Genomic DNA, 14042 nt, shown 5'->3' on the forward strand with positions numbered 1-14042 from the left:
AAAGAGTATTTCCAGAGGGGTGGGGTTTGGCGCTGTTGTGATTTAAGTGTTGACCCATGGGGGGGTTAGCATACAGGTCAAGCACTGAACTTGTTACATGCACTTGTTAGGCAAACCAAAAAAAAATACATCAAGAAAGATTTGGAAATGCATAAGACGTACAGTATGTAGGGATGTCAACTAAATGATTACATAAAAAACAGACCACCTAAATAATTTAAATTAAAAATATAAATAAACTATTGAAGAGGATTACAGCCAATGTGAAAAAAAAATGCATGTGTGTCAGAATTCTGACTTTAAAGTGGGGATTCTGACTTTTTTCCCCTCAAAATGTTGAGTTTAAAATCAGAATGCTGAGACTATAATGTCACACTTCTGACTTTAAACCGGAAACTCAAATATAGTTATCACACGGCCCTAATCCTCATCGCAATAAATTATGATTTGACATATAGTTTTTTTATATAATTGCAAAAAAAAGTTCTGTATTGTTTAGGTTTTAACACCATTACTATTTCATAAGATTTAAAAAAAATAAGTAAAAATCACCTTTCCCTACCCCAATTTACCCAATCAAACCGGCCAATCAATCAATCAATCCAATTTTTCTTTAAAATCAATGCATCTCTCTACAGATTCTCTGCTCTGTCCTGTTAGGCAGCAGCTCGGCGCGGTGGTGTTGGACTGTAGAGTGTAAGCTAGGTGGCCGCACCAACACATGTATCGCACCGAGGCTGTGCCAGACGCACATGGGCTCCGTCCTGCCTCTACCCGGGGATCTTCAGCAGCCGCAGCCGAGCGAAGGGGGACCCTCAGCCCGCGGTCTGCCTGGACTCTTCCTCTGACACAACACACACAGACAAACGCACAAACCGTCTCCCTTTTCCCTTCCCCGAGAGGCTCCGCGGAGATCCTTCCTAGCCAGTGTGCGCCTGCTGGCAGTCAGTGACGGCGGACAAACCGCGTTGTTAACGCGCAAAGCTCGGGCTTGTTTTGGCTGGAGAAAAAAAACAAAACACCGAAACACACGCGAAAAGACTCCGCTCCTGTCGCCCTCCCCTTCTTCTTTTATTTCCTGTCAGCTTTTTTTCTTTTTTTTTTTCTTTCTTGCGATTTCTTTCGTGCTGCCGAAGCAGGAACCCCGGGACTGAGCCCGTGCTCCGAGGATGAACTAGAATCGCGATCGAAGCTGCGAGCTTGTTTTACTGGATTTATTTCGCCGTGGAGGAGAAGAGATCCGGGAGCGGAGCGGAGCGGTGCGGTGCGCAAAAACGAGCCGAGGTCTTCCTCGTTTCTCCTCTCTCCTCTCCCTCCCTCCATCTCTCCATCTATCAATCTGTCTACCTGTCCTGCTCTGTCTGTCTATCTATCTATCTCTTCATTTGTTTCTCTGCTTTTAGGTCCGTGAGATTTTGCTAAAATGCATCATCAACAGCGGATGGCAGCTTTGGGGACAGACAAGGAACTGAGTGACTTACTGGATTTCAGCGCGGTAAGGAAACCGCTCTTGTTCTTAAATGTTAACATGATTAGAATGACTAGTACCATTGAGAGTCGTAGGAGAACATAAAGACGTCCCTACAGCGACCACTGTTTACATTGTTACATGTATAGGAGTTGCGCGGCACATAAGCCGCTTATTTTTTAGCCTTTCAACTGTTTGCACAAAAGTGTGTTCATGTACAGTAGAGTAACTTGCAGGAAAGTCAATGCATATTATTGGTTTTGTAATTTCATTTTTGTTTGTGCGTGTGTGTGTGTGTGTGCAGAGAATTGTGATGCTGCATTGGTAATTTTGTTGTCTTATAGATGCGAAACAGCGATTTGAAAATGTTCCCAACATCCATGGTAGTATATCTCATTTTAAGTCCTTTTTTTACCCTTCATGTGTAGCCTGCTTTTCTCTGCCCATGATAGGATGTTAGAAAATGTTTTCTTTTTCTATTTGTCAGTGTGAGTTTTCTGAGGCTGTTCCATGCCACTCTGCACCGTGTTGGACACAATGTTTTCAGATGTCACTTTACTGTCCGCAGTCCTGCAGCAGGCTGGTCCATGCTCCGACTCATGACTCGCTTTCAAAGTTAAAAGTTTTTTTTAATTTTTTTTTAAAGAACAGCCTATGTTATGAACTTGACGCACAGTAAATAGTGTCCCCGCTCTCGGCCATGTTTTCTGTGCGCCTCTCCTCCTCTGGGAGCAACTTTGGTCTGAAGAGGAGGAGGGTAAAAAACCCATCTGAAACACCCCAAAATGAAGAGAGAGAGAGAGAGAGAGAGAGAGAGAGGGAGAGAGAGAGATAGAGAAATAAACCTGAGTAATATTCCCGTGAAACGTAGAGAGACAGCCTGAACATAATGTAATCAGAAAATATCAGTGGGAATGAGGCTCCTGATACTGAATGACATGCAAATATAGGAGGGGGAAAAAAATCACTACAGTACATTTTCTTGCAGAAGGCCTATTGTAAGTTCCTGCAAGAATGTTAATGCAATATAGAGAAGAAGATCACAGCTGAGGCCTGCGTGCACAATGCAAGTGACCGAGTCTGGGAATATCATAGGAGGCACTATTAGCATATTAAATGAAATATTAGAATAGGGATGCTGCACAAAATGTAAAAAAAAAATAGATATAATTACCATTGATGGTTACATTTTAAACTCCATTGGAATGTTAATTCAATAAAGAAATATCCCGAGATCACAGATGAGGCCCACATACATGCACACTGCTCTAGGAGCGTTATAGAAGCAGTATCAAGATATTAGAGGAGATTTGAATTCTAAAGCTATTAAAAATGTCATAATCTGCCACAATAATCCCCTTTAGCTGCATTTTAGTGATGTTTCAATAAACAGCCCTAGTCAAAAAGTTCCATAGGTTTTTCATTGTTTCCAATAGAATCTTTTTATATAGTGTATATCAACTCATGTACCAGGGCTGGGTATCGCCAATGATTTCGTGAATCGATTCCGGTTCACAAGGTCCCGTTTGGATTACATTTCCCATTCAATTAGGTTGAAATTGTACAAGCAAAAAGCAGCCTTCACATATTTTTTTTTATAATGCACCAGATTAATGTTTACATCACCACATCCATGGTAAAAAAAAAAACAAAGAGAGTGGCATGTAATAAAAAATCAATGGGAAGACAGATTTTGGGATTTTATTCATCAATATCGGAGCACTCAAACAATTGATTATTTTAACTCACTATAACCTCACTAAAACGTGATAGTCTCTGGTTTCTATACGAATATTATAGGACTGTTATTGTGAGATATTGAACAAAAGACATACATAAGATCACTGTTATGTCAGAAATGAGAACCACAGACAGATAATATGCCTCAATAGCAATATTTTGCAATGGTGTTTTGGCTATATATTTGTGTATATCATAAATACCTTTTTAAAGTCTCTATAGAAATATTATAGTGTACAAGTATCAAAGATGTCCAACATCCCTGTAAACTCATCATATATTTCTAAACTAGTACAGCGACCTTTTTATTAGAAGAAAACATGAAATAAGAAAATTGTATTTATAATTCAGAACCACAGAGACATTAAGTCACTATATAAATATACTTTATGTAACAATACATACAGCAAATAAATTTCATTAGATGCCAGCACTTTCAAGTCACCATAGGGATATTATAGGATCACATTTGTGGACAAAAGTACAAAATAAATCATCACACACTCAGTTTTTAGGAGATCTTGAGTCCCTGAGGTGTATCACAGGAATATTATAGACATTTAGCCTGTGTTCGAGTTTTCAGGTTTACCAAAAAAAATGTCAATCAGCCTTAGTCTTCAATGATATTTCCGTAAAAGAATATTCAAACAAAGGAGGGAGGCGGCAGCTCGAATGTGTCTCTTATTGTAAACGCAGGCCGGTCCCATTAATTTATGCGATCATCTGTCTTTGCACGCCCACAAGCTGACACCCGCAGCTCCGAGTGCTTTGACTGGGATATCGATAGACCTGCAAATAATCCGAATTGGATCTTTTTTTTTTTTTATCTTGCAAGCGTTTGTTTTCTCTTTATTTATTGCAGCCGCAAGGGAGCATCTTCAGCATCCAACATACACACTTAACAGGCCCCACAGGCTGCTTATGAAGAACAATGACAGATAGGGCTGCAACCAGCGATTTATATTCATATTATTTTCAATAATCGGTCGATTATTTGATCGATTAACTGACAAAATGTCAGAAAACTACAAAAAAATGTCCACCAAAAGCTCAAAATGACGTCCTCAAATGTCTTGTTTTCTCAACTCAAAGATATGCAGTTTACTGTCACAGAGGAGAGAAGACACTAGAAAATATTCCCTTTAAGTAGAATCAGAGAATTTTCCCCTTTTTTATTTTTATAACAAATGACTGAAACCGATTATCAAAATACTTGCCGATTAATTTAATAGCTGACGACTAATCGATTAATTGACGAATCGTTGCAGCTCTAATGACAGATTGTGTGTTTATTGTTCAATCCAGGCTTTAAATTACCTATATTGTGGTCTGTTCAAAGAAACAAACCCCACCAAAAATGAAATCCTGAAAAGCTTTTAGCATCTGAAAGTAGGAAGCTCCGAGTGTATCCACAGTCACTGAGATTTCACCATCAAACACGGCAACACACAGGCCCAGTGGTAGTCCACAGAGGTTATCTGTCGCGGTCAGATGTCTCACTTTGATGAACGGTTCTTCTTACAGTAGCTCGTACATTAAAACAACAGGACTCAGTATTCAGCTTCAGTGTGTGTCTTCAACCGTGGGCTTATTTTCCCGTAGATGTGTAGAGCAGATGGTAACTAGTTCTGATGATTGTTCTCATTCAGACACAAAGTAGATATGAAGTGTTTCATTCCGAAATCAGCTGTCCAACACGCGGCAAAAAGCGAAAGTGAATGAAAACCCATTTATAAAAAATTGAGCAGGTGATTTGATTGATTTTGCTTTATTTTTCACACATGCTGAATGAGAAATTTAAATTTGTTTCGGCTCACCCAAAAACAAATTCCCACAGTGTTTGGGGAAAATGAACTCTTCATATCTGTGTTTAGGTCTGAGCTGAGAGTCTGTGTGATCGTTAGGGTTGGGTATCGAACCTCGATGAATTATGAGTAAATACCAAAATGGGCCCATAGCATCAAGTATTGAAAGCTGCCATCAAGAGGTGTAGACTCGTGTCACAAACCTGAATACTTCTACTTCTACTACTACTTCAAAAACCTTGCAACTCAACTGTTACTTAATGGCTACTGGCATTTAGACTCTACCTGTTTGACTTAGAAGGACTCAACATTCCCATCAAGCCAGAAAATGAACCATAATAGTATAAAAAAAGCAGCCAATGAGGCAGCGTGGGAAGGACAGAAAGGTGTGTTTGTCCGTAGAGTACTGACCAACAGGGGTCACTTCAGATTATTACAGTTTATGGTAATCTTGACAAAAAATGTGGTTACGAAATTACAAATGACAGTTTCACAGAAATAACAAACCAAGTGTGATTGATCAGTTTTTTAAATGTTTTAAAGTCTACTTTCAAAATTAAAAGGCACCACATTTGTCAAAGGGCACAAACTGACTTGTTAAGGAGTTGGACCACAAAAGAAAAGACTTTGACCTGGCTTGGGACTTGTTGACCTTGACTTGAGACTTGACTTACCTGTCTTTGGACTTGACCTGGGTATCTTTGGTCTTGTCTTGGAATCTGACTTGGGATTTGCCTGTCCTGGGATTTGACTCGTGATTTACCTGTCGTGGGACATGACTCTGGATTTACTTGTCCTGGGACTTGACTTGGTATTTATCTGTCTTGGGACTTGACTCAAGATTTATCTGTCCTGGGACTTGAATCAGGATTTACCTGCCCTGGGACCTGACATGGTATTTATCTGTCTTGGGACTTGACTCAGGATTTACCTGTCCTGGGACTTGACTCTGAATGTATCTGTCCTGGGACTTGACTCTGGATTTACCTGGTCTGGGACTTGTCTTGGTATTTACCTGTCCTGGGACATGGCTCTGAATTTACCTGGTCTGGGACTTGACTTGGTATTTCCTTGTCATGGGACTTGACTTCGGATTTACATATCACCTACTCAGGACTGGCCAGTCTTGACTTTGGACTTGACTCTGTGCTTGGTTGTCTTCATTTGGAACTTGACCCTCAAACTTGTTGGATGTCTTTCTGGACATTACACTAGATTTACCTGGATTGCAGACTTAACTATGGACTTGTTGGTCTTGATTTGGGACTTGACTACGGACTTGTTAGTCTTGATTGGGACTTAACTATGAACTTGTTAGTCTTGATTTGGGACTTGACTACGGACTTGTTGGTCTTAATTTGGGACTTGACTATGGACTTGTTAGTCTTGATTGGGACTTGACTATGAACTTGTTGTTCTTGATTTGGGACTTGACTATGGACTTGTTGTTCTTGATTTGGGACTTGACCATGGACTTGTTGTTCTTGATTTGGGACTTGACTATGAACTTGTTGTTCTTGATTTGGGACTTGACTATAGTCTCGTTGGTCTTGATTTGGGACTTGACTATGGACTTGTTGGTCTTGATTTGAGACTTGACTGTGAACTTGTTCTTTATTTGGGACTTGACTATAGTCTTGTTGGTCTTGATTTGGGACTTGACTATGGACTTGTTGGTCTTGATTTCAGACTAGACCATGGACTTGTTCTTGATTTAGGACTTGACTATGAACTTGTTGTTCTTGATTTGGGACTTGACTATGGACTTGTTGGTCTTGATTTCAGACTAGACCATGGACTTGTTGTTCTTGATGTGAGACTTGACTGCGAACTTGTTGTTCTTTATTTGGGACTTGACTATGGGCTTGTTGGTCTTGATTTGGGACTTGACAATGGACTTGTTGGTCTTGATTTCAGACTAGACCATGGACTTGTTGTTCTTGATGTGAGACTTGACTGTGAACTTGTTGTTCTTTATTTGGGACTTGACTATGGGCTTGTTGGTCTTGATTTGGGACTACACTATGGACTTGTTGATCTTGATTTGGGACATGACCATGAACTTGTTGGTCTTGATTTGGGACTTGACTATGGACTTGTTGGTCTTGATTTCAGACTAGACCATGGACTTGTTGGTCTTGATTTGGGACTTGACTATGGACTTGTTGGTCTTGATTTGGGACTTGACTTGACTTACTTGTGACTTGAAAAACAGTGACTTTGTCCCACTTCTGCAGGCATTAAAATCTTGGGCAGATTTACCATTTACACTATTTAGTCTTTGATCAGTTCCTGATTTAGATCAAAATCTTCCTAATTTTTGGACTGCAATTTATTTATGCCTGTTGCAGGATTTCTTTAGCTTTGAAAAATTGACATTTGAAAACCTTGGCTAGTTTTTAAAATGAAAAACATGTGTGTGTGTATATATATATATATATGTGTATATATATATATTTAAAATTTAGAAAAAAAATCATTTTGGTATTGATTGTTACTTTGGAAATTTTACCCATTGATACCCAACCCTAGTGATGATAGACCTTTTGTTTCTTGGTAAATACCCAAAAATAGTTTCTTTCCAAAACGTGATATATATATACTATTTTGAAAAAAATGTTCTTATAACCTGAACATGAAAAAAATTGAGTGACCATAAAATTGAAGTCATTTCCCAGAAGGATTGTAATGTGACGAGGATCTGGCAGCGGCGTTTTTCAGCCAAATGTTGCCCTGGCGTTTTGGAAGGAAGCTTCTCATGCGTAGCTGCAGTGAGGATTCTGTAGAGATGTGTCTTGCTGTCTGTAGTGTCAGTGCTCTTAATAGGTAATGTGCACTCTGTTTGTCTTGTAGATGTTTTCCCCTCCTGTTAGCAGTGGAAAGAACGGGCCGACATCCCTGGGGAGCGGACATTTCTCCGGCTCAAGTACGTCAGCCTTCTCCTTTTTTTACCCTTCTTCTTCTCTTTTCTTTCAATCCTCTCTGATTCTCCTTCTGTCCTTGCTCTTACACCTGCTTGCTGCTGCTTCGCTTGCTGTTTTAATTTTCTTGTGTGGGTAACCCTGTACTGTACACGCAGATGCAGTTTTGGGGTTTTATGCAGTTTTGCCTTTTAGGTTAGTTTTTATTATTGAGACTTGAAAAAAACTGCTGGTTTTGTTTTTTATGCAGCTAATACTTGCTTGAGAATTCTGTGAACACTCTGTTCGGCTATTGTTGAGCTGGTTGTCATTTTAAAATGTCACATGTGAGGTTGCCTGGTCTGATTATATAGCTTTAGTTATGAGATAGTCCAAACAAAGCAACTTTATTCCTTCACCGTCACATACACATAGGCAGATTTTTACATATAGCATCAGGGGTGCAACATTTATTCAAAACAACACAAATTTCTGTTCTAGTTGGACACTACTCAATCAAGAGTAAACAGTGCATTGGTCTGGGACTATTTTCAGCAGCGGATTTATACACACTGGGTGCTTGATTTTGACCAATCAAGTTAAGAATAATTTTGTTCAAATCATAACTGTTGGATTGTTTGTTCCTGCTTCCATGTCATAGGAAAGTGACATATGAATATCAGGGTGTAAAACACAGCCATTGGGTTATGATGTTTTTTATGATGATATTTTAATGTTTCTTTATTTTGGGGCAACAAGTTTGTTTTTCAGCTGCTCAAGTTCATTCCTGAAGGAGACTTCCTGTTTTTCTGATTTGCTGCCCTCATTCTTTCCTGCCTCTGTGCATATGTGCTTCTGCGTGTGTGTTGGTGCGTGTGTGTATGTGTGTGTGGAGATCAGTTCAATGTGTTTTTCTGCACAGGGGTGTTATTGATGGCAAGCATGCACAGTTTGGTTTCATCAGTGGTGGAACATGCTGGTTTTGACTTTGAAATGTTAGTAAAATTAAATAATGTTAATGCGAGCGTCTACCTCAGCCCCTCCTTCACTAAAACACTGAGCCATTCATCCATCCATGCATCCATCCATCCATCCAGTCAGTCTGGAAGCCAGTGAGTGAAAGAGTTAGTGAGTGTACCTACTCTGTGTGTTATTGATTGATTGAGTCAGGTGGTCATTAAGGCCACGTTCAGACTGACTTCCATTTTAAAGAAGCCAGTCTAGCACTGCCAGCGCAGAGGGCTTCAGCAATAAAACAAAACCTACAGGGTCACCCAGCAAAAAAGTTGAACCAGACTCAACTTGTGGCAGACAACAATGTGACACCAATACAGCATACAGTACATTCCTGGTAGATGCCTTTGTAATTTGGACGTTGCATTCATACTGTTGACCTTGTGATCATTCAATTCAATTCAGTTCAATTTTATTTATATAGCGCCAAAGCACAACAGTTATCTCATTATGCTTTTCATAAAAGAGCAGTGCTAGACAGCACTCTCAAGAGGAAGCACTAGGCAACAGAGCCAAGGAAAAACTTCCTTCATCGTGACAAAAGATTCAAACAACTGTGACTTTTCTCAGTGGTAGAATCCTATGTCAGCGTATCAGAAACGGCTGTTTGTGTCTTCTAAGTCATGGATGTCTGACTCAAACTGGACTTCCTGTATTGTGTTTCATGTCTTACTGGTACCTGAAGCAGACCGTTGTATTGTTTTTAACGCGGCTGGTGCTCAATGAGTTAGTCAGTCAGGGAGTTGTGAACATGTTGATGAGGTATGTTTGTGTGTATCTAAGTGCAGTAAGGGTGTTACAATCCTACAAATCCAAGAGGAGGGATGTCGGGATTAACAGATTTGGCCATAACCGCGGTTCTGCAACGTCACCGTTTCATAACAATTGGAGTAATTAAGATATCTATGGTGTCTTGATTCCTGCTTTGCTGCCATGTAAAAATGGATCGTGAGTACTAAAATCTACTCTCGCAAGCGCTGCACAACGAGAGTGTGCCTGCTGGTTAAATTTATGTGGGAGAGCCACTAACCTAAAGAAGAAGAGCTGCAAAAACCTGCAGGGACCTGTAGTCCAACGGTGACTTTAGGGAAGCGGAAGGATTTCTGTGGGGTCATGTCTGTAACTATACACCCTCCCTTGCCAGTCTAGGCAAACGCTGTAACTCTTCACTCCCTAACTATATTGATATAATTTATCAAAAGGAGAGTTTACTCTTAAATGTGGTGACGAGGCTTCCCGAACCCAGGCTGGGAGCTGGTTGGTCGTAGTAGAGATGAGTGGCACCCGGTGGGGCCTTCTGCTGTTGTAGCCCATCCGCCTCAAGGTTGTGCGTGCTGTGGCACGAGTGGCTATTTCAGTCAAAGTTGCTCTTCTATCAGCTCGAATCAGTCGGCCCATTCTCCTCTGACCTCTAGCATCAACAAGGCATTTTCGCCCACAGGACTGCCGCATACTGGATGTTTACCCCTTTTCACACCATACTTTTTAAACCCTAGAAATGGTTGTGCGTGAAAATCCCAGTAACTGAGCAGATTGTGAAATACTCAGACCGGCCCGTCTGGCACCAACAACCATACCACGCTCAAAATCGCTTAAATTACCTTTCTTTCCCATTTTGATATTCAGTTTGGAGTTCAGGAGATTGTCTTGACCAGGACCACACCCCTAAATGCATTGAAGCAACTGTGATTGGTTGATTAGATAATTGCATTAATGAGAAATTGAACAGGTGTTCCTAATAATCCTTTAGGTGAGTGTATAACCATTCAAAACTTTATTTGTTGGAAAAAGTAACGCTACTTTTAAATGTGACTGAAAATGACAATTATACATTTAAAGACCAAATTTGGAATTGTTACAGCTCTAGTTCTTGTTTTTCTTTGGACATGCACAAGTAGACCCTAGGCAATCTACTTTGGATTTCGATGACCGAAAATTGCATTTTTCCATTGATTTTTAGATTATTGAATTTAAATCGTGACACCCCTAGAGTGTATATAAGTTGGGGGAGTTTGAGTGCAATCTTTGTCTCTGCATAGTGGAGTGAAGTCACTACAGTAACACTACTACATAGTGCTGCCACAACACAAGAAATTGTAATACCATGATACCCGTTTTTCACTGAGCTTCCATATAATCCAACGTGGCCTCATGTTGTCCGTTGTATTGGATTGTTGAGAGTTGCCCCCTCCCCCCAATGTTTTCAAAGGTTTAATAGAAAAAGTGAGTTGGGGAGTTTTTTGGTTGCATAGTGAGCTACTTTATTCGCTTTATTAGCAACAGTTGTTGAATTAATTGATGAACGACATTGTTGAATAAGCAAAGGTTGGGAAATGAATCTCCAATATTCCTATACATAGAACATATTTGCAATTAGCATTCTGTAGATATGAATATTGCGGTAATGATATATTTTGTAGTCTTTTTTTATTACAAAAGACAGATTTTGAATTCTTTCCTGTTTCTGCTTCCTGTATGATTGGATGGACAGTTACATATATGTGACCTCTTTGCTGTGATCATCTATCAGGTTGTAGTCCGTTCTGCATTCACCTTGTGTATTTTATTGTACTATATATATATGTTTTATGTTTCATAACATCCTCAGTCTGTACGAGACCAGCTCAGCCTCTATACACTGTCTTTTTAAAGTCTTTTCTGGAAGCTTTTCACAGGCAACAACGTTCATTTCTGTTGCTCCCGTTCATGTTATTTACCTCTAAACGGCGTTCGGAAGCCATTTTCTTTGTTGGCTGGAAAACAGAGAGATGCCGAGACGTCTTCTTTGTTTACTGCTTGGTTGTGCGGTTGTTGTCGTCTGTGCTCGCCGGTTTCGCGGGTGTCGTTTGCTCCGGTGCCTCGCATACAAATGTGACGAAGGACGACAATTATTACGATTTCTATGAAGGAGAAATATAGCCCCAGTTTGTGTGGAATTGGTACTGATTGTTGGACCTCATTTTGCTGCTTCGAATGTCAATCTTTATTTTGGGATTTTTTTTTTTCTTCTTCTTCTTTCGATACCGGAACATACACTGATGTCACACATCCATGCACTCATCCCTGAACACAAATCACACTGTTTCTCGCGCACACATGCCTAAACACCCACGTGTACGAGATGCAACACACACACGCACACACACACACACACACGCACACTGTGCTCACCCCTGCTGTGGCTTTCTGCAGGCCTCGGCATTTTGATGAGCCCGGCGCTGTTTGTGAATGCAGCTAATTAGAACTCTATAGACCTACACAGCCATGAGAGCAGCGGTTTCCAAAGGCTGGGACGCGGCCAGAGGCTGGGACATGCCAACACTGAACTGGGTCCATGCACAGTATCAAAGCTGGGCGATATGGAGAAAATCGAACATCACGATATTGTTTGACCAAATAGCTCAATGTCGATATTGCGATGGTTTTGTAAGGTCGACTTTTAGTGCTTTCACATGAATAATCCTCAGTTATGTGGATACAGTGACGAAGTGGGTACAGGCAAATTCTAGAACAGCTTAAAAAGTCTGGGAAGTACAGAAAATTGCATCACTTTACTGTATTGCAGCCTTTAAAACCAGGAAAAGACAACACACGTGTCATATTATGATATCCCACATTTAAGATGATATCAAGCCTCCTATATCAATGTCAATATTGGTGTGTTCAGGTGCATTCTTGGCGTATTGCTATCTTGAGGCAGCGGAAAGTGACCAACAAAAACCTGGTCTGAAGTCAATAGCCCAGTATTTCGTTGTTATTTTAGCAGTGCATTAGTGAAATGTGCCTAGGCTCTTGCACAGCGTGCACACTATGCTTGTTCCACACACAATTTTTAAAATACAAATATTACAGTGTTAAATAGTAGTATGATACAATCTGATTGCATGCTTTCACTTCACACACGAGCAGATTGGTTTCTTCTCAAGGAAATCGCTCCTTCCTGCTTAGCCAATCATAAAAGCAATGCGCCAAAAACATGTGTTGAACCATGCGTCTTGTGCACGGGACATTTTTTCCACCGTTAAACTAGCAAAAGTGGATTTGTGCATGCCCTAAACGCACCTGCGCCTATGCACTTGTGTCGTTAAAATTGGGCCCTAAATCAACCACACACATATGCACACCAAAAACATTAACAGAACATCACTAAAACACACTTTAACTAGCACAGAAAGCGTTCAGAACATTTTTTTTTTTTCTCCCCATGAGCCTTTGCACTTTTAGCCTTTGAACAGTTCAAATGACCCGGCCCCTCCCATGCAGTTAGTTATCGCTGCTTAACATGATCTGTGCACTGCATAGTTAAGCTGGATATTACAAAACAACTAACGTGATTTGTTCATGGATATGTTTTTTTTAACAAAACATGAAAGAATAATTAGAAAAGTTTATTTACAATTTTGAGAATTTTGAAGAACAAGATGACACTTAAAAAAGTGTTACTGTCACTTGAAGAGTGACGTGAGGAAAGAATCACTAGATAAATAAAATTTTGTTGGATTTTTCAGTGAGCTTTTTTGGAAATGTTTTGAGCATGCTGGTATATTACGGTGTTTTTCCATGCAATGATACTTGCTTGATTCGCCCACAGTACCCCGTCCTTCTTTTCCATTGCAGATTAGTACGTGGCTGGTCGTCATAGCAGCAACCTATGTTAAACTAACGCAACACACTCAGAACATTGTCGCAAGCAATGATGATGCAGTGAATAGTGACGATTCTCTCTGGCCAATCGGTAATCGGCAGGTTTTCACGTCACCTTTTGGTATCGCCTCAGCTCGCTTGGAACCTTGACTGAGCAGGTACCATTGAGTGGAAAAACGCCTTTAACCCTCATGTTGTCCTCGGGTCAAATTGACCCGTTTTCCAATATCATTGTTCTTTTTAATTCCCCAAAATAACATGTTTGATTCCACACAACACTCTTTGGCAATTACAAATCTCTACTTTCATTCATTTTTGGGGGTCTTATTCAATTTTATAGCGTTTGAAAATAAAAAGTTGAAGTTGTTTTGCAATATTATTGAGTAAAAGTTATTAATATTCATAGTCTGTGATATATGCCAGTCTGTGATTATCGATCAACATACATTCCTTTCATTTTAGTCTAAATAA

The 14042-nt window shown here is 40.0% G+C and overlaps 1 protein-coding gene and 2 long non-coding RNA genes across 7 annotated transcripts in view; 1 reads left to right on the plus strand and 2 right to left on the minus strand.

Annotated features, from left to right (window-relative positions):
• Positions 1–5799, minus strand: part of LOC116703881 (uncharacterized) — a 10677-nt gene extending 4878 nt beyond the window's left edge. The window contains exons 1-2 of the long non-coding RNA XR_004335534.1: positions 5789–5799; positions 3229–3242 (exon numbers count right to left, since the gene is read on the minus strand). This is a non-coding gene — a long non-coding RNA (uncharacterized LOC116703881). The remainder of the gene's footprint in view (positions 1–3228; positions 3243–5788) is intronic.
• The window catches only part of tcf4 (transcription factor 4), a 371152-nt gene continuing 358067 nt past the window's right edge, over positions 958–14042 (plus strand). The window contains exons 1-4 of one of the 5 annotated variants that reach the window (XM_032538895.1): positions 958–1284; positions 1404–1495; positions 1813–1851; positions 7867–7939. In XM_032538895.1, the coding sequence (XP_032394786.1) occupies positions 1424–1495; positions 1813–1851; positions 7867–7939 (184 nt within the window). In that variant the 5' untranslated portion in view covers positions 958–1284; positions 1404–1423. Of the gene's footprint in view, positions 1285–1321; positions 1496–1772; positions 1852–7866; positions 7940–14042 lie in introns of those variants that run through there. The other 4 variants (XM_032538896.1, XM_032538897.1, XM_032538894.1 and 1 more) reach the window with 4 other exon arrangements.
• Positions 12708–14042, minus strand: part of LOC116703883 (uncharacterized) — a 4145-nt gene continuing 2810 nt past the window's right edge. Inside the window, exons 2-3 of the long non-coding RNA XR_004335536.1 lie at positions 12801–12803; positions 12708–12718 (exon numbers count right to left, since the gene is read on the minus strand). This is a non-coding gene — a long non-coding RNA (uncharacterized LOC116703883). The remainder of the gene's footprint in view (positions 12719–12800; positions 12804–14042) is intronic.

The sequence above is a fragment of the Etheostoma spectabile genome, chromosome 16 (assembly GCF_008692095.1).
Source record: "Etheostoma spectabile isolate EspeVRDwgs_2016 chromosome 16, UIUC_Espe_1.0, whole genome shotgun sequence".
NCBI classification, from domain to species: Eukaryota; Metazoa; Chordata; class Actinopteri; order Perciformes; family Percidae; genus Etheostoma; species Etheostoma spectabile.